The following is a 20,463-nucleotide window of genomic DNA, read 5'->3' as shown; positions in this document are numbered from 1 at the left end:
ATCTCATTAACAAAGGCACTTGCAGGAGCTGTGTTCCAGTGGCAACAGCACTGTCCTTGTGCAGAGACACCCAAACGTGAGCTGTGCTGCTCCTGCCGAGCTCCTGTGGCCCCTTCAGCCAGGTCTGGAGGTGAATCACCAGCCCTGCTTCCAGCTAAATGCAATTGCCCCCAACAGAACACTGTGAGGCTGGAATTGGAGTGGGTGGATAATTTTTTTTCTGGCTGCTATGTACCTGAGTCACTGGTGAGGGGCTGCAGAGCATTTTTCAGAGCAGGCTGGGTGATGCAGAGGACACAGCCCTTCTTTGCCCAGTGGAAAGGGTCATCACAGATCAGATCTGTGGGCCTGGAGGTAATTTTCCCTAACATCCCAGGATGGAAAGCTCAAGCCCATATTCCCCTTTGTTCAAATGAATAAAGTCGCTCCTCCTGGCTTCCGAGGGGGCTGGATGAAGGGTTCAGGGTGGAATCCATCCCTGTTCATGCTGGCTCATTTATCCACATATGCATACCCCCAAGAAAGAAGAAAAAAATAGAGTTATCATTTTTATTCACAGGCCCCAATAAAATCCAATTTACTTACCCATAGCTGTTGGGCACTTGCAAGTAAGCGGAGCTGAGAGCATTTTAGAACTCACAGAGTAATAAAAGTAAGTAATGAAGTACAGTAATAATAATAGCTAGGAAATATATTCATAATATATCTGGAAAATATATGAGCAGTCTCAACCTCATGTAATTGGAAACAGATTTAGCAAACTCAGGCTCAGAACAGTGACCTTATTTTGTAGCTTCTTTAAGCCATTTGTATCACTGAGTGAATTTCCAGAAACTCGGCCGTCGGATTTCCTATACTTTGGACAATTTATGATCTCAGTTTGATTTTTCCCTGGGCTGTGTTAGCAGTGAGAACAGCTTGATTTTGTGAGTTAGAAGGTATAAAAGCCACTTCTGGACTCCTCACCTTTTCATGATGGCAAATGGAGATACAATAACATCCCAGCTGGGGCTTTCTGATGCTCTCTCTGATGTCCTTCTCTCTTCAGTTAGTTTTAACTTTGATAACTCTGTTGGGCTGGTAATCTGCTTTGGTCTTTGCCTGTGATTGAATTATTTTGAAAAGCTAGGGTAAAATGAAGATTGCTCTCTCAGGAAGAAATGATGGCAGGATAGCTGTGGCCTGATTATCTCTTTTCTCAGCCGATCAGTGCAAGGGAGGCAATTTCTAGTTAGTGGCACGTCCTTGCTGGCAGCTAGGTGTTAACTGCAAGTGCTGGGCTTAAAGGGGAGGGAGAGAGTCAGTGAAAATAGGTTGCCTGCCTTTAGTACAGTTACCCAGACAAAAAGTCACGAATATTTGTGTACATCTAGATCTCTAGATCTTAAGATCTTTAGATTTCTTTGAGATCTCTAGATCTTAAAAATTATGGAAACTTTATTTGGTTTGGTAAGATTAAATGAAGGATCTCAATTTTTCCATTATGCTTCCTGTCAAAAGCAGCTCCCAAGGGCTGAAAGATCCCAGAGCAGCTCTACAGAGCAGGGCCTGTGTGAGGCTGAACCAACTGAGGCTCTGCCTGTCCCTCTGGAGAATTTGTACCTCTTGAACCCAGCAGCTTTCTGCAAAAAAGCTGCTTTCTGGAAGTCTTTTCCATTCTCTACTGAGTGTAGACACTTCTGCTGTCAGAAAAAGCTGGGAGTGTCCTGATAAGGCTCCTCCTGGACCACAGTGTCCCATCAGCTCTTGCTTATCACAGCAGCTGCCAGCCTGGGGACCTGGTGTCGGTGCCACTGTGGTCAATCCTCCCCACCCTGGGTTTTCTAACAGTTTAATTTGAATTGGCAAATCCCAGCCCAGTCTGCTTCCTCTTATCACCCTGAAGTTCCCTGAAGGCATCTTTGCCTGCTGGGCTCCAGAAACCCAGGCTCTCAGGCTGTTCCACAATTATAGATATGCAGCTCAAGGATTATCTCGTTACTCAGAAAGGCTTTTGCTTTGTGTGTTTGCAGACAAATATTCCAGTTTATATTAAATAACCATCAGCTTTAAGCTGACTGGTGCTGGTAGCTGGGGGAGAGACAGAAGTCCTGAGCACTGCTCGCAAATTAAATTGGAACTTGCATTCAAATTCTGTGGGGTCAGAGTACTTTCTGTTCTCTGGTGTCTCCAGACAATAAAAAAAAAATAAAATTCACTGTCACCTCCTTCTTCCTGTAGATCCTTAAATCATCCTGTTTTTTCATTACTTCAGGCTGTTAAATGCCAACAAAAATTCAGTGCATATTGGTTTCCAGTGATCTGACCTGTCATGGTAGTTGGTATCTGTCTACCTGTTCTCTCTGGAGACTCTGAGATAGGAATCAGGGAGTGCTTTGGCACAGATTTTAAACACAGATATTTCAGAGGCTGCAGCAAAAATGCATCCTGAAGCACGTTACTAAAAAGAAAAAACTCAAAAACCCAGAGCAAAACAAATCAAAGAAGAGTAAAATTAAAGAAGTTATAAGATGTAAACTAGATAAAGAGTGTGGATTTTTTGCTTCAAACCTTTGTGTTTTTCAGAGTTAAGCAAACTGTAAATTCAGATCAAAGTACTCTCCTGAAAAAAAAAAATCCACTTCACTTTAGAGTTTCTCTTTCCCAGTAAGTTGATTTATGTGACTTCCCTGGGAATTTATTTCTGCTGCCCTCTGTGTGGAAGGACAGTTTGAAGGTGAACAAGCACTGATTTATGGTTTGCAGGTAAAGTGTTCCATATATAAAGAATTGTTTAGCCCTTGTGGGATTGAAATGCTGTCATCCTTTTGATCTCGGTGCTTGAAGATGTGCATTCATTGCCAGTCAGGATCAGAGGAAACCAAACCTTGATCTTGGCTAGGATACTGCATAAACAGGAGCAGAGGGGGAAAAGCTTCTTATCCAGTTGTGCAATATGGAGAGGTGGAGATGGATGGGGCTCCTGCTCTGGACAGCCTTTTTAACTCCTTCAGTGACAGGATGTCACCACTGGCTGAACCTTCAGGTGACACTGCTGAGGTGCTTCAAGCAATAGGTTCTTGCTGAAGTACAGCTGCTTCAGTGGTCTGTTATCAGAAATAGCAGATTTGGGACCCATCCCCTGAGCTGTGCATTGGTGTTCTGCACCCTGCCTCCTGCAAAAAGGGCACATTTTGGGGAAGGAATGCAGGAAAACAATAAAGGCAGCTGGACCCTCTCTGTCCTCAATGAGCCATTGTGGTGCTCTGGAAATGGTGCCCTCTTCACCCAGTGTTGCTGTAGACTGCTGTGCTCCTTTCATAATTGCCAATTAAATGGGAATCTTAGACTCAGTTTATCACTGTTCTAAATTTGTCTATGCCAGGCAAGGGAAACTGGGTTAGCATTTGGCAATGCAGGTACGTTTTAGGAGCAGCAGGCTTACTTTGGGGAAGAAATATTGACGAGTGTGTGGAGAGCTGGCTAATTTTGTCCTCTAGCATCATTTCCTGAGAAAGAAACAACGGGGTTTATTATTGATTTGGTTAAATAATAAATGATACATTTTCTTACCACAAACTAGATAGCATTTCCAGTCTGTGATTCTTCTGTAGATATGAGTGGAAATATTTTAAGTAATATGTGACCTGGGGAAGTTTTCCCCTCAAGCACTGCTGCACACCAGAGTGTGGTGTCAGCATCTTGGACAAGAAATGGTAAATTAAAGTTTCTTTAGAGTTTATTTTGTTTCTCTCCTGTTGCTTTATTGCTGAACTTCACAGGAGATTTCTCACAGCCAGCTCTGTTCCTGTCCACAGAGCACAGAGCAAGGCTCCAGATTTATCAGTTAAATGTAAGCCTCTGTCACCTAATCAGTCAAACTTGTGAGGGTGCTTCTTTTAGCCCCTTGTATATGAATTTGATAATTTATTTTTCTTCCTGGTCATTTAAAGAGTCTGTAGTAGCCCCAGTATTAAATTAACACTGGGACCAGTATATGAAATAACATAGAAAGTCTATGGCCAGATTTCCACATCAGTGAAATAGCTTCCATGTAACATTTCTGTCCAGAGCAGGGAGTTGAACTGTGGTGGAGAGGATGCAGCTGGGTGGAGATGTCAAAAGATACTGCTGGGTCTGTTATAATTCCAGCCCAGGGTCTTTTCCTATCTAGTAAATGTCCCTTAATGAGTGTCCTGCATCATTTGAACATAGGGTAGACAAAACACTCCATAATTTCCTCAGTGTAATTCAGTTTTAGGATGAGGCTCACCAGTTTCTCCTCTGGGTTTGAGCCATGCTTTGGGTTTACAGCCCAATTTGTTGCCAATGGCCAGTGCATCCATACCCAGGAGCATCTTCCTCAGCCAGAGCTGCAGGGTCCCACCCTGAGGCCTGTGAGCTCTGCAGTGGCTGAGGGCCAGTTTTGCAGAAACAGTTGGAGCTAATTTTGGTAGGGATCTTTAAATTTGTAAATAACTCTTGATTTTCAGCCTTGCCCCCTCACTTTGCTGTTCCCTAATGGCAGCTGTGTTGCTGTTTGCAGATGATGGGAAGCTGTCCCTGGAGGAGTTCCAGGCCTTCTTTTCTGATGGGACACTCAATGAAGAAGAACTTGAGAAGCTCTTTCATACCATTGACTCAGACAACACCAAGTAAGTTCCATGTGCTGACCCCCTTCCATCTCACAGGGCATTTGGATCGTGGCAGGGGTGTGCAGCAGCAGTGCTTCACCTCTGCACAGGCTGCAGGAGTGCAACTCGCTTTGCAAAACTTAGCAAAATCTCCATTTCTGCTTGGTTTGTGTCTCATCCTGACAGCCATTATGACTTCTTCTGTCCTGGTGTTTTTTTCAGGCCATTTCCAGTAGTGCAACCTGGCCTTTACAGCATCTGAAGCAGTGCTTAGTTTAATGTGGGCATTTAAATACCTCTTTAACTTTTCACTTTATCTAAAAGCTTTGCTGTGCTATAAAAGGCAGCAGAGTGAATCTCTCTAAGGTAAGACCTATCCTGTCTCTTTGTGATGTCTCTGCTTCCCCCACACCTGGACCATGCCTCCTCCACTTCCAATCCAAAAAATCCCCTGGAAAGCGGTGACTGTTCTAGCACTTACAGAAACGAGCCGCTTTATCCTCAAGGTGATGCTCTTCCCAAGGCCTGTAGCCCCTCTTGTGGATGCTTTGCCTCTGCTCTGGTCCATGGTGGCTGTTCTGGCCACACAAAGCCTGGCCAAGGAAGCGAGGGCTGGACCCAGGAGCAGCCCTGCACTGTCAGCATCGTGGCTACAGCAGCAGCAGGGGAAAATGATGGCAGAGGAGGGCTCTAAGTGTGCCTTTAGTCTGGCATAACATCGAGGTTGAAGCTGAACACGGCACCTGAGCGCTCTCCCTGAGCATCAAGTGTCTGCAGGCTGTGCCAGGCTCTCAGATTAAGCTGACAGACTCATTAGCAGCTGATGCATCCTTCCCCCCTCTGTCTTTGCTGCCTCTCCCCTGGTGCTCCCTCTGCCTGCCTTTGCCTTTGGTGGGGTCTGAGGTGTTTGTGAGCCCCCTGACAGTGTCTGGTGCCAGCAGCATTTGGGATCAGCCCAAAGCCATGGTTTTCCAGCAGGTAACAGCAGCACTGGGCACCAGCACAAAGGACACAACCCACTGGTGGGGTTTCCCTTTCCAAGAGGAATCTGTCTCCAAAAGCCTGAGTGGTTTTGTCTGTTTGAAAATACAAATGAAAACCAGCTCTGAGTCATATTCCAGTGTGACTCCTATTCCTCTGGGGAGAAAAAATCTGTCCAAAAAGCTGAAGAAAAGAGAATCCAATTTCAAAAGAGAAGTCTTGAAGCAATAGATTTAAAAATAATAATCTGGTTAATTATAAAGCCTTCTGGCAGCAGGGAGATGGAGTTTTGCCCATATGAGTGGTGCATTTTTTACCACCCATCCAAAAGATCCCCTGGAAATCAGTGATTGTGCTGCTGGAGGGCACTGGCACCAAAGCAGCAGCTGTAAAACTCATCCACACAGTACAGGGACTGCTGAAGAATTTCCAAGAGCAAAGTTAATCAGAGGTTTCTCAAAATAATGTATTTCCAATGTGTGTACTCCCCAAAGTTTATTCCAAGGTCAAAAATACTGAAGACCAGCTTGATATTTACCTTTCCCTGAACCAAAGAAAGTTTAGTGACCTTATTACTAAAACTATCTGGGAATGATCCATCCTTTCTAAAGGCTCTTCTTCCACAGGCGCTGAATTTGTGCCTCATGCTCTGTGGGTGTACTTATCGAGCTCCAGGTGATGCTCCCAGATGGGTTCTCATCAGATTCTGGGACCTGGGTTGTCACCTGCCCCTGCTCTGAAATAATTTATGGCATTGCCTGAGTTTATCAGTGCCCACCTGGCCTTTGGAAGGATGCAGATGGTTCATGTGCAGTCCAGGGCACGTGGGGGTGAGCGTGGCCGTGTTTCTTCTGTCTCCTTGAAACGGGAAATTGGATTGCAATCTGGTTTTGCTTGGGGATTGTAGGGAATTTGCAGCTTGCTCCCAGCCTTAGTAAGGGACATCTTCTAAACTGGACAGAGAGAAAATGTGCCATTTATAAATGCCATGCAACAGTGCTGCTGGCAAGGAGCCTTGCTGAGCAGCTCCCAAGCGTGACAGGAGCTCCCACAATTCAGGAGGATTTGTCTTTAGCCAAGCTGGCTTGATACAGTCATCAATACCTGTTAGGGACTGATGCTTGCAGAGAGCAGTGGAGCATCTGCTGTTCTTGGCTGGAAGGAAAAGCAACGAGCTGGTCACGCTTCCAAGTTAAATCCTTGCATGAATTGGCACTTGTTTATTGATTTAGAAAGCATAGACATCTACAGCAAATTTATCAAGTTGGGGAAGGAAAATATTCCTTGTTTTTAATCTGCAAGAGCTGTCTCAGTCTTCAGAAAACCTATTCTGAGCCAGGCTTCCTTCTGCAAAAGTGTTTTTCACTATGAACTGAGAAGTTTGCTTGACTGCAGTCTTGTGTCCAGTACAGTCCTTCACGTCCAAGTCATGTGTACTCTTCCCCTTGCTGTGCCTTTTGTTGCCCTCACAGGGAATTGGGAGCTCTGTGGGAGCCTGGGCAGGGGGATGCTGCCTCCAGGCACTGGGGCTGCTATCTTGAGTGCTGCTGCCACTGAGTAAGAGACGTGGAGCTTTCATTTTTCCATTTTACAGGGGAACGTAGGAACAATATTAATTTTATCTTTCCCAAAGGCTGTTTGAATTACAGTTTTTGCTATTTGATAGAAGTTTATTTATTTTTAATTTTTTTGAAACTCTGCTTTATCTCCTCATTTTTCTCATATTGGCCATTGTGTTTGTTTAATGTGCAAAACAAGGTTTGCTATTGAGATTACATTACAGCAAGAGTAAAAAATGAAGAAAATTATGTTCCTGCTGATTATTAGTAATTGCTGCTACCAGACAATTACAAAATGTTGATTCAATTTCCTGGAGTATTTTTAGAATCAGAGAGCTGCCTTACTGGAGTAGATAAAATGAATGTCTGTACCTGTTTCTTGACTGGAATTAGCTGGGGAGACAGTGGAAAAGAGAAAAACTGGGCAGAGGAGTGGGAGGGTGATGTGGGCTGTGGGTGAAGGAGTAGCTGTGCTGCTCTGGAGAGTCAGTCCTGAGCAGCAGCGGCTGGAGGAGTCTGTGCTTCTATCCCAGAGCCCAGAGAGACCCCACTGACAGCAGGGTTCACTTAGGAGGATGTTGAACTGGAAAGGGAGATTCCAAAATAACCCAGAGGCGTTAATGAGCTTTTTTCATTCTTCCTGAGTGCCTGGGAGTGTCTCTAGGGCACTAATGGTGTGGGGTGCTGGGCTTCAAACACTCACCCCAGGTTTTATTGCCAGGTATCTCCATGCAAGAACTCTGCTGTAGATGCCTTCATCACCAAATAATTCATCTGGCAGCAGAAACATGCAAAATGTGCCATGTGCTTCTCTCAGCGGTTTTGGGCAAAACTGTATTCATAAAGCTGCTGTTACTTAAAAACAACAAAAAAGTAGCATTTTTCTCTCTGTTGCTCACACTGCCTGCCCTCCTTTCCCCCCAGCTACAGCTGGGGAGCAAGAACAAGACATTGCTGGGTAGTTCTACACTGCTGGTTTTAGCTGTCATTTCAGGAGGTTTCAGCAGTGCTCTTTGGGGAGCTGCCTGGAGATTACTGGAGAGATAATGGTATGTTACTGTTCATATCAAAGCTACTGGAAGAGCAAAAATAATGTGCAATATATGTGCATGTATGTATGGACACACATAACAAAATGTGTATTTTTTGTTTAATGGTAGAAATGGGCTTTAGAAAACATTGGATTAATGGTTACCTGGAAATCCAGTTATATTTGCAGGGCTGTCTACTCTCTTACTTTTTCTAACAAGATGTATCAATTTTAAGAGGAAAAAGTCATTGCAGATGTAAAGTCAAAGAAGTTTTGGGTTCACAAATGAACGGATGAAACCCTTTAAAGGTATTCCTGTGACAGTGGACAAAGCTTGCTTTGTCTGACTCACAGCTCCCATCTTCTGCCAGCTCCCTGGGCTGGCACTAACCCTCACTCTGCACCCCCTTGGAAGGCAGAAGCACCTCTCAGCCCTTGGGAAAGCACAGGGATGTCAGACGTGGCTGTTGACCGAACAAGTGTAGTCCTTGCAGGGGATTTTAGAAATTCCTTCTCTATCTCGTACATTTTTCATAGCTGCAGAGGACAATCCTTTGGGGAGAGATCTGCTCACTGGAGCAAGACTGCTCAGATGAGCTGTACAGGTCCATTCACAAGGAGACAAGGACATGGCATTAGCATTCTGCTGCTCTGTCAGTTGTTATCTCTTCTCTAGGCTTACAGCTATTCCTTTAATGGCTTTATTCTCCCCCTCTCCCCGGTCTAAATGAGCTCTTCTCTCCAGTGGCAAACACTAGAAAAGGCTGGAGTGTGCACGTAGGATAATTAACAGAAGCTTCTCAGAAGCCTTTGCAGCTTCCCCAGGCTGTCACTTTTGCCAGAGGATTGTGACAAAAGGAGAACTGAAGCCTCTCTTGCTCTCCACCCTTGGAGGCCCTGCCCTGGGGCACAGTGTGGTCCAGAGGGGTAATTGGAGGGGAAAACTGGTCACCTGCCTTTGAGATGCTGAACAACATCCTTCTCAAGAATGGGAATCCACCTTCCTCCTCTGACCCCTCAGCTGCTCAGGTACCACAGGGAGCTGTGCTGGACACCACAGTGATTTGGGGTCACTTCAGGGTGCAGAGGTGCAGGGTGTAGTCAGGGTAGCTCCCAACCTGTTCGGTTCCAGAGTTGGGGGGACAGGTGCAGGGCCCCTCAGGGGCAGGAAATGATCCTGATGAGCTTCTCTGCCTGCACTAATTAATCCCAGAGCGGAGCAGAGCGTGTCAGGCCGACACAGCTGTGCTGCTTCCAGCAGCTCCAGCACTTTGAGGGACCCACAGTGACAGTGAGGACAGGGAGGGAGCTTTGCACTGTCCCTGCTTTTACTGACATCATCAGGGCATTTGTGGGGCCAGAAGTCCTCAAAATGGCTCTTATACTTTCAACAGATTATTTTGATTCTCTGTTACTTTGAATGCATCAATACCCAAAGGTGCAGAAGAGTTTCTCAGCACTCTCCTTGCAGCACACAGTCCTGCTCCAGACCTGGACACCCTCAGTACCTTCTGCACAGCAGCCTGCTCTCCTTCTGCTCCAGTCCTTTTTTTCCTCTGGTGGAAAAGGTCTGTAGTTACTGCTTTGTTTGGATGCCACAGTCCCTCCAGGTACTACTGTGAGGTGCTTTGCCTTCCCACTACCCACCCCAGGTGTGGTGTCCTTTGCTGTGAGGCATCTCCCTCTGAGAGAATCCCCTGTGTGCAGAGACACTCCAGGAGCAGTGCTCTGCTGTCTGTGCTTTTCTCTGAGCTTCTGCAGTCCAATCCTCTCCAATTTGAACAAAAAGTGCTTCTAATTCTTGAGCAAGAACAATGATGATTATGATTGAGTACATTTTTCCTGGGTTTTTTTTTTTTCCTCCCCCTCCCTAATCTTGTCTATTTGCATTGCAAACCTGGTTCAGTGGAGTGCTGGGTTTGTCTGAAGCCTGCACTACAGAGATGGCTGTGCCCATTGAAACCAGCTTCATTTCTGAATATGGAATGTTCTCAATTAACTCCCAGGGAAATAAACTACGGATGGTTTAATCAGCCAAGATTTTGATTAACTGATTCAAGAGACAGTTCTTGTCTCTTCAGAAAGGGACAAAATGATTGCACAAAAATTACATGTCTTGCTCTAATTTCTGGCTCTCAAGAGCACGGGCATTTGGTGGATTTTGTTTATGTAGAAGATGTTTTTGAGTCCTAGCTTATTCTTCTCTAAACATGTCATTTAAACTACACTGTGCTCTATTTTTCATTTAAGTGAAGAAGATACTTGGTGCCAAGGCCGGTGCTCAGCATCTGTGTGCTGATAGAGACACAGAACGTCTCAGGCTCACCAAAGGGGCTTTAAAAACAAATCACCCAGTGGGAAGGTCACTGTAAGAAGCACAAAGCTGAAAAACTGCACAGAATCTTGTTTGAACTAACATCTGAGGACATTTTTCTATTTCTAATCCTATTTCCCAGGTGTTTTCCCAGGCAGGCTCTCTGCTGGGTCCCTGGGGAGAGCCTGTCTTGTGCTGAGGCAGATTGGCTCTGGGAGCAGCAGGCTGGTGTTTACTGCAGAGTGTGAGGATTGGGGAGGGTTTATCTGTGCAAATGGAGTGAAGAACAATCACATCAGAGACTTTTCTAGCTGGGAAAGGGGCTCACCACCTTATTTTTTGGATTGTGCGTGGCCATTCTGCATCACTGGTTTTCTGTTCTAGGGAATGGAAAGATACCAAGATCTTGAGTTAAAACCCATGAAAATGACTGAGACATTTAATTCTAACCAGCCACTTGTATTTGAGTCATGTCTGAGGCATTCAAGGAAATGGTAGACTTTGCTTGCAGCTCCAATCTTGCAAGTTTATCAGGTTTTTTTATTCTGGGTACATGTGCTTAGGGCACCAGCATCAAGCAGCAGACATGTCCAGCAGCTTTTTGGTGGGCAGAGCAAGCTGTCTGCCTTGGGACTGCGTTTGGGAGGAGGTTTTTTAGATAATTTTTCAATGGCAACAGGGTCCAGGGGTTTCTTGCTTTACTATTCCTTTACTAATTCCCTGGCAGTTGTGTGTTACATATCCAAACCTGCACATTTGTAGCTCTAATTCCTTCCTCTCCTACGCACAACTTTGGTAATAAACAAGATACCTGCAATATCTAAAAACAGTAGAAGGCTGATTTAATTTTACCCCATGCTCTCAATATCTTGTTATTTCCTTCTGGCAATTAGCGACCCATTCAGCTGAACACTGAACAATCCCTCTCTCTTTTGCAGTTCAATATCACAGAGATTACAAATAGAAATTGGATTAGCCCAGGCTCCCATATCAAGTGGAAATAGGGAAAATGTTAAATATCCACTCATCAAAAAAAGGCCATTTCTGTCTGTTTCATACTGTTGACAGTTTGTGCATGAAAACACAAGAGATCCTCTCCTCCCTCCAAAATGAGTTTGTTTTAGTGGTTTGCTTTCAAAACTGAGCTAAAAGAAATAATGAAAGCTTAAAAACGTGGATAGATGACTTCTTTTGATGCAAAGGAGAGGGCCAACAAGTGGAGGGAAGTGTAGCTGTGCTGCAAGCCAGAGGGATTTGTGCTGTTTCCGTGCCCCCATGAAGGTGAAAAATCGCAGCATCCCTTGGCTCTCCTGGCCAGGAGGGACAGGACCCTGGCACAGAGGGGTGAGGAAGGGCAGTCAGATGGGTGGAAATGGCTCTGTTCTGGGGAACTCTGCCCTGCAGGCTCCAGCTTGGAACCTCTCTGAAACCAAGACAGTGATTTCCAGTCCACGTTAGGACAACTGGACAACTTTCTGTTTCTTTGGTTTTTAAAGCACTTTGCCAGCACTCCACAGCAGGAGGGCTGAGTCTGGATTTTGTGAATGAGCACCATAGGCTGAAACCCTTCTTTTCCTTCCCTTTACTTATTTTATATTTTTCTGCAAGTAGGGAATCCATATAGCACAAAACCAAAATAGTTACTGCAGCTATCCCTGTAAAAGAGTTTCCATTCACAGCAGCCCAAGAGCACCACGCACAGCTGGCATTTAAAAGTCTGTCTCGAGGCTGATCACTTTGAACAAGCCTGACAGCAGAACTGATGCTCTGTTAACTGCTGTATTTACTGCTCCTGAAATGCATATGGGAGATGAAGAGCTGGGTTTACAAGCAGGCTGTGCTGCAGGATGCGGGCTGAAGACACTGCATGGGACCAGGATGTCAAAATTAAATAATCAGCTAGCTCAATGCAACGTGATGATAATATCACAGAAAATCAGGCTGTGTTTCCAAAGTGGAGCTGGTGGGGACCCTGAGAGCAGAGAAGTTGCATGTGCTGCCTCTGTGCTGCCCATGGCATGTCCAGCCCATCCTTCCAAGGACTACAGTCCCAGTTTTGCCTGGCACTGCCAGGCAATGAATATAATCAATACAGCAATCATCAATTTAATAAATCTGGAAGTGCCATCCCTCCTAGCAGCTAAGTTACTCATAGGCTGTAATTAAAATTAAACCTGCCTTCTCTTTTCTTTGATGCACTTGTGGGCAGAGTGATATTTTTCAAGAAAATGCCATCCATAAAAAAATAAAAAATAAAAATGGGTTTCAATGTAATTTATTAGGAATTTGGCACATGCAGAGACTTGAAAATGTTTCATACTGTACCAAACATCTGTTTTACTTAAGGGGGTGACTGTACTTAAAAACTGTTGGATTAAGCTTAGTAAATTAGTGTGCTGTGTTGATATATTTTTCAGGATATTAACTGTGCTGTTAGCAGGAGTTTTTTGTGTTATCATCTTGTTCAGAGTTTTTGTGAGCTTTTCAAGAGATTCTTCTTTTGTGAGCGAGTGGTTAGAGGTTTTGGCCAACTGCGCCAATAAACCACGAAATGGTTTTACAAGGTACAAGGAATGATCCAAGAGGACATTGTCTTAATCACCTAAAATTCTCTTCCTTGGGCAGAAACAGCTTCACCAATCTTTGCTCTTAACAGATCCTGGGCAGCCCCAAGTGGACATGGAAGGGGGAAAACCCCTGCCCTTGCCCACGGTGGAGTTGCAGAAGGCTGTGGTGCCCCAGCCATGGGCAGCGAGGTGCGGCGCTTTGTCAAGGGCAGCAGTGGGGCTGCTCTGCCTTGGGCTTCTCCTGCACCCCCAGAGTCTGGGGATTTGGGTTCATGATCAGCCCTCTGAGGAGGATTTCCCCTTTGTGCTGTGTTTTGGATGTTATTGTGCAGAAGCCACGGGGCAGGAAGGGCAGAGCCTCACGGATGCTGAGCCCGGCTCATTGCAGCTCCCGATCTCCGGGTCTGGAGCTGTGTGGCACCGAGTGGCAGCCTGCAGTGCCACATTGCAACATTGCAGCTGCTGACAAATGTCTGGGGCTTCACAGGTGCCAGTTTATTGCTCCTGCCTTTTTTTAAAGTGACAATTATTTCTCTTTTAACTAGTGAGAGCTTTGAGCATGTTTTTCAACAGCATCCAGACCATTGTTTCATTTTTACCCAAATTCAGTCACTTTGCTGCCCCTGATAATTAGAGCTGGGTGTTTTGTTCTGTCAAACACTTCACTACATAGAAAACGTTGTTTTGGTTGTCTTGAAACTACTGATGAAAGAAAGCATCTGGTCTGTGTCGGGGGTGGTTTGAAGCTTGGGACTTTCTGGGGATGGTCTAGAGGCACCTGGGGTCTTCACAGTTCTGTTTCTGACACCTTCCTGTGGCTGTGTGGAGGCAGCTGAGTTACATGGAGGCTTGGCTCAGCTATGACCAGTGTTTCACAAGTGTCTGTGGCTGCAGAACACATCAGTATGCCAAGAGAGCGAGGAGCTGAAGCGGCTTTGAAATACAGCAGCAGTCTTTGAAAATGAGAAACTGGCAAATAATGTGTTACGTTGTGATGGTCTTCATCTTTATGGTAGCTATTGAGTCCCTGGAAGGAAATGAAATGAATTGTGCTGCAAGAAGCAGTGTTCAATACTCCCTGCTGCCCCTGACAAAGTGCCTGTGCTGGTTGCATCACTGCAGAAGCCAAAGCAGGAGTGCTCCTGTCAGCAAACCCAGCCCAGTGTGTGCACAGAGCTCACAGGTGCTCACTGCTCCTCACACCCCTGCACAGCCCTGCCTCCCACGGGAGGGGAGCAGGGACATGGTCCACGTTCCATGGGACCAGCAGGGACTCCTGGGAGCCTCTGAGAGCATGAGCCATCATTGCAGGAGAGTTTCCTCATTTTTCAAAGCCAGGAAAACCCAGACCATAACCCTTCCTTGGGGACTGTGATGAGTGTAAAACTGGGGGAGGTAAGGGGCTCTGCCAGGAGAGGCAGGGATGAATCCAAAAGACAACCAGCACCTGAGATTTCACAGGATATTCTGCATTGGAAGGGATCCACAAGGATTACTGAGTCCAGCTCCTGTGTGAATGGTCCCTCTGGGCATCAAATTCACAAGCTTGGTGTTACCAGCACCATGCTCAGGCCAGCTGAGCCAGTGAGCTCACAGTGGGCCCTTCAGCTGCTGCATCCATGTGTGCACTTGGATGGTTTGGGACCTCAGGGATTGTATTTAGCAAGTTCAATACCCTGCTCATGCCATTTTTGTAATGTTTATTACTGCTACAAGATGAATGCCTCTGTATTGCAGGTCACTGGCTAGAGAAGAGACATCTTCCCATCACATCCCTAATTACTGTTCCTGTGGAGTGCTATGGCAGCTGCCTTTTTCCAGGGCATCTGCAGTCCAGTATCACAGGCTTTGTGGAGCAAGTCCAGGCATTTTTGGACATCAGCCACCCATCTGGGGGTGTTCAGCCTCATGATGTATCAATTAGGAGTCAGTGTTCAGTGGTAGCCACCCATTTTTTCCCCCCTCTCTCCTTTCCTTTTGCAATCAGATCTGGAATAGGATTTGTAACACAGGCACATTCCTGTGGGTGTTTGAAAGCTGCTCTGAGCCAAGCTCAGGCTCTGGCACGGTGGGAAGGAGAGCAGAGTGGGCAGCTCTGCCTGTAAACCCTGCAGGCTGGGCTGGGCAGTGGCTGTAGGGTGCAGAGGCACTTTCCTGAGGGTGTGACTGTCCCCAGGAGAGCCACCAGACACACCCAGGGATCTGCCATGGGGCTTCCACGTCAAGGAGGAGGAGAAGGCAGTAAGGGTCTTCTGCTGGTCTTCCCCATCGTAACAGAAGGTCACCTAAAAGGGCATCTTTGGTGATGCTGAAACCACAGAGGTGGCTATCTGAGATGCTTTTTGCCTGGCTTGGGCAGGGGGAGCCCAGCCTGCAGGGAACTGAGACCTCCTGGTTCCTCTCTGTGCTTCTATAGGCAGAGCAAGTCCTCTGTGGACCCCCTGTGTGACTCTGCAGCAGCTTCACAGGGTCTGGTTGTGCAGGGAGGGAACAGCCTTGAAGAAGGATGAATAAAGAAGTGTGTTTTATCCCGAGCCTACCAGATTTACTGTGCTTGTTTGTAAAGAAGGTCAGTTCAGTTTGCCTTGAAAAATCAGTTTTTTCCACATTACTGGTTTTTAATGAGGACTCTGCTGCCCTGGTGCTCCAGAGGAAAGCACAAAGTGCAGAGTTCACAGCTTTGGGCACCACATTTCCTGTGAATGTGGGTGTGTGGTTTGGAAACTGGATCTGGCCAGCATCTGAGCTAATGAGAACTCAGATGGCTTAAAAAGGCAAGGAGCTGCAGAGAAAACCATGTGAAAATATTACTATTAAAGTATATTAAATACTGAAAGATGACTCTCCAGTGGGCCTGAATGCAGGTGTGCTGTGCAGCCCCAGATAACTAAGGTTTGTAAAGCATCCACCTTCCCTCTTGCTGAGCAGGGAGCCACCCTGTCACAGGGTCTGGAAAGAAGCCAAATTTCCTCTGTCTTGGTCATCATCTGCCTAAATCCCAAGGGAAGGTGTGCAAGGAACAGGAAGAAGCCAAACCCCAGGTTTAGGTGAGCAGAACATCCTTGGGGGGCACCAGACTTCAGCCTTCCAACCGGTGAGTGAAAATCCTGTTGACAGCAAGGGCAAGTAGGAGGAACGAGACCATCTTCAAAGTACATAGGATGTATTATAAACCCCAATCCTGCACCACAGGTGCTGAGACTATAATACAAAATTAATATGTGAACACTTCATACAAAATCCTCCTTTTGCTTCTCTGTTTCTGGGAAATTCTTTGTCCCTAGTTTTTTTTTTTTTTTCCTCTACGTTACCAGGGCTTTGGAGAAAAACATGTTTTGTTGCTGGGCTTTCAGAGGCCCTTGCTGTGCTCACCAGGTGCTCAGTGATGGAGCACATGCCAAGGGAAGGATGAAGTTACTAGTTTTGCTTTGGAGAAGGCAGCATTTTTCTCCCCTTCAGGAGCCCCCATGGGAGCTGTTCTCCATAGGTGTTTTTATCTAAATCATTGTGCTTCAGTGCTGGACATGTCCCAGTTAGGCAGTGATCCATACGCACTCTGCAAAACTTTTCCTCTTTCAGATAATACAGATTTTGGGAGAAATCTGTGTCTGGGGGGAAATGATGAACCCTGTGTCAGCTCATGCCTCATGGCTCTCCATGTGTGGTACTTTCTGCCCCACTTGAAAAAGCAAATACCTGCTGGGCTATGTCAAGCTCACTGCCCACTCTCTTTATTGTTGTAAATACAATAGTATTTACAGTATTGAGTAGGGAGCAGGGCAATTGTGCCTGCACCAGTGTGTGCACCTTAGAATTATTCCTGTGAAGCACAACACAAATTCATGTCATGCAAGAAACAGGGACATTTGGCAGCAGAGAAAAAACATCCCTTAAGGTAAAGCCTGGTGGGCACCAGAGCCCTAATTGCCAGCTTGCCACAGCTAAAGGAATTGAGGCCAAAACTGATATATTTCCTGAATCCTCCTCTGCCTGTGTCATTTGAAGCTGCAGGTGGCTGGATGCCCTTCTGGCTGTGGACATCCTTGGCATATGGTTTCTGCTGTTTCTTTGCATGTGGAACACCAGATTTTGGAAGTCCTTCTTTAATTAATATCTTAAGAATGGTTTGGGTTTTTTTCTTAAGCAAGCAGGTGGGTAAAGGGGAGATGCTTGGATAGGTCTTGGAAAGGATTTACCAAGATTCACCAGAAGATACATTGATGGGATAGGGAAGTTGTTTAATTCTTTAGAATTATTCAGCTCCTGACTGGAATACAGCATTTGGTATTTATCTTGCTCTGCCTGGAGTAATTTCTCTCACTCTGGGGTTTGTGTAAAAAATTTTTAATTGAGTTCAGAAACTAATGATTAGAAGTGACCATCTGTGACCCCTTAGTAGGCATCTGGATGCATATTTGCCACATCTGAGGTGTCGAGATAGCACAGCACTGTTGCTGATGGGACTAGAAGCCTTATCATCAGATATAATAATACTTTCCAGCTGCACTTGTTGTTTTTTAGTCTCTCCTAAATGAAAATGAGTTCTGCAGGTGGCTAATGCTAGAGGATAATTTGTTTCCGTGCTCGTTTGAAGTCTTGTAGCAAACCCAAAGCTGTGAATAAAAGATGGAAATAAAAGTAGAACGTGATTTCAGGGAAAAAACTCTCCATTTTCTGTGCTGGTGAAGTGACTAAGCCATGTGGCTGCTGATGCAAACCTTTCATCTGCCCAAGGAAAAGGGTTATTATCTTCAGCTGAAGCTGATCGGGCACTGAGCAGCGTTTGAGCAGCACATCCAGGCAGATATTTGCATGAGAAACATGAAGATGAGACTTTGATGTATTTGGAACTTCTGAATTCCCATTATGTTTTTGATTGTACTGCCCCTTGGGAGTGCCTGGGACACCTTTCCTTTGGCTAAGCTGAAACCCAGGAAGGGAATTTCATGCTCTGTTCCTCCACATTATCTTTTTCATTCTGAGATAACTTTTCCTCTCCTCTCTTTAGTTGAAGTCTGGAAAAATACGTTAATGACAGCAAGGCAGAGGCCATCAGCCTTGCCTTAGGGAGGCAGGGAGATGCTGGAGAGGAGAGGGAGAGAGGCTGGATTGCAGACTCCTGGCTGTGTTTGCTGGAAGGAACCTCTGCAGGTCAGCAGCAGCACTGGACCAGGACGTTTGCCTTGCTGAGACTTCCTGGGATGTTCTCTGGGTAACCCCCTCCTGTGCTGGGCTCCACTGGGCTGGCTAATTAAGAGCTAATGCAGATAATCATCATGGGCAATTTCCTGGATTTTTGGGTTATTTTTTTCCTGGTGGAAAACACTGATTTGCTTTAATGAAGTGTTAGGCTGATCTGGATCAATGAGCTGGAGGTTCTGACCCAAGGCCTGGAGCTTCATGGTGCCATCACCCACCCAGAGGTCTGGCTGCTGGGATGCTCAGCTTGAGGCCATAATCCCTGGGCTGTTGGACACCTGTTGGACACAGGAATTCTGTCTGAAGGTGCCTGCTTCCCAGGATAAAGTCTCAAAATGGCATCTTGTTTTCAAGAAAGGCAGGCACAGAAACAAAAAAGCTGATAAATGGATGGCAAAGCAGCAGAGTCAGTAGTACAGGACAGCTCTGACAAAAGCCTGTCTGTGGACAATCTGCAATCAGGGACACAGCAAGAGAAAGATGTGACTTCCCAGTGTGGGAAATTAAATGACTCAAACTGCTGTTTGCAAATAGATGACAACGAAAAAGTGGTGAGAGACATAAATAATAAAGGGAATAAGAGGGTTAGCTCATATACTGGTCCAGCTGTGAAAAGGATGGGAATGGGACATGTTTTCGTGGTTACCTGGTGGACTATGGGTTAAACAAATGCTTTTTTTCCTCTAATCTTTTTACCATGTATGATCCTTTGCTTAGTGCAACTTATTTAACGTGTGATCAAGGGGGTGCAGGTAGTGCCTACTGATCCAGAAATGGCTACAAAAGGACAGAAAATAAAGTCACTGCAAATAATTGCAAAACCAAAAAGGACCCAGGAACAGAAAGTGAAGTCAATGATAACTAAGTTTTATAAAGCCAATTATTGGGGAAAAAAAATGAAAGAGGAAGGATTAAAAGGAATGAGGGAGTTTTGTCTTTACAAGCAAACTCCAAGGGTACAGCCTCCCAGCAAAACTGAGCATGCAGGGTTGTGCTGCTCCATGCTACAGCCTCATTGGCTGGAAAACAGAGAAAAAGCCTGGATTTTCAAAAAGACTTGGATTTTCTTGATTTTATTTTTTTTTCTCCTTTGAAAGAAAGACTTTTGCTTTGGAACAAGGTCAGGTAGATGTGGTCTCTACTGTGCAGAAAAAATTGTATGACACAGAAATCTTTAATTATTCCTTCATTTCTACTTAAACTTCATTATATTCTGCTTAGTTAGTTTGGTTATGGCTTCAATAAGCTCTTGAATTAGTCATATTATTAATGAAAAAAAAAAATCAAAAGCTAATTCATAGCCAAGTGTTCTGGTACTTGAAAGACTTTTAAATTTTTTTTTCTTGAAAACATGAGAACAGCTTGTCACGATTTTTCTTTTTAGCTTATTGTTGTGTACAGGAGTGTTAAATGTTTGGCATCTGAAAAAAAATTGGTAACTAATGCTCACCTAAATGTTTTTCTGCTGAAGGGATCTGTGATATGTGATTGTTCCAAGAATATCCTCTGAAGGGAAGCTCTGGGATGAAGGGTTAGGGATGACAAGGGAGCTCGTCAGGAGCTGCCACCTCCCGTTTCACAAGATCCTGAATATCTGCCTAATAAAAATCCCTACTGGCATAACCCATGGTGGAGCTTACTTACTAAAGCATTAAACCACCAGATCAGCTTGTAGATTGTTTTGTAGCTGAGTACTGCACGTGGTTTTTGCTGTGCAGCTCCCAAGCTGGGCCAAAAACCCCCTGTAGGAGTGGTGGGGACGTGGCTCTGTGCCAGCAACGTTCCCAGCAGGCAGACTCCTGGGGGATGGAAACAGCCTGCTCAAGTACCCATTGATTTCTCCTTCTCCTTACAGCTTTTCATCTGAACATTATCACATTTTTTTATTAAGTCAGCTTGTGACTTCAGTAATTTCTTTCATTAGGCTTATTCTGAAGACAAGATGGCTTAAAATTAAAAGCAACTTCTCAGCCGAGTTAACAGTCAAGCACAATTAAGTTAAATCATACAACAGCAAGATGTAGGGAAATAAAAGACCAGTTTTGGCAGCAGCAGATCAATTATTACAATGCAGAATCACATGGAATACAACAACAGAATTTTTTTTTTCCTCAGTAACATGCCCTAGCTGCAAACCCAAACCCACATCAGTAGGTGTTTATAAACAATAACTGTCTTCTGAAAAATATTATTGAAATGC

At 45.2% G+C, this 20,463-nt stretch overlaps 1 protein-coding gene across 3 annotated transcripts in view; it reads left to right on the top strand.

Moving 5' to 3' along the window:
• The window catches only part of NECAB2 (N-terminal EF-hand calcium binding protein 2), an 85,841-nt gene that overhangs the window by 46,950 nt on the left and 18,428 nt on the right, over positions 1-20,463 (top strand). For all 3 annotated transcript variants that reach the window (XM_088062271.1, XM_005526333.3, XM_088062272.1), the window contains exon 3: positions 4,526-4,634. In XM_088062271.1, coding sequence (XP_087918397.1) covers positions 4,526-4,634 — 109 coding nt within the window. The remainder of the gene's footprint in view (positions 1-4,525; positions 4,635-20,463) is intronic.

This window comes from Pseudopodoces humilis, chromosome 14 (genome assembly GCF_049639895.1).
Source record: "Pseudopodoces humilis isolate 2021_Gansu_Grassland_sample_001 chromosome 14, ASM4963989v1, whole genome shotgun sequence".
Taxonomy (NCBI): Eukaryota; Metazoa; Chordata; class Aves; order Passeriformes; family Paridae; genus Pseudopodoces; species Pseudopodoces humilis.
Note: the sequence above shows the minus strand (reverse complement) of the source record. Positions and strands in the feature narration are given on the sequence as shown.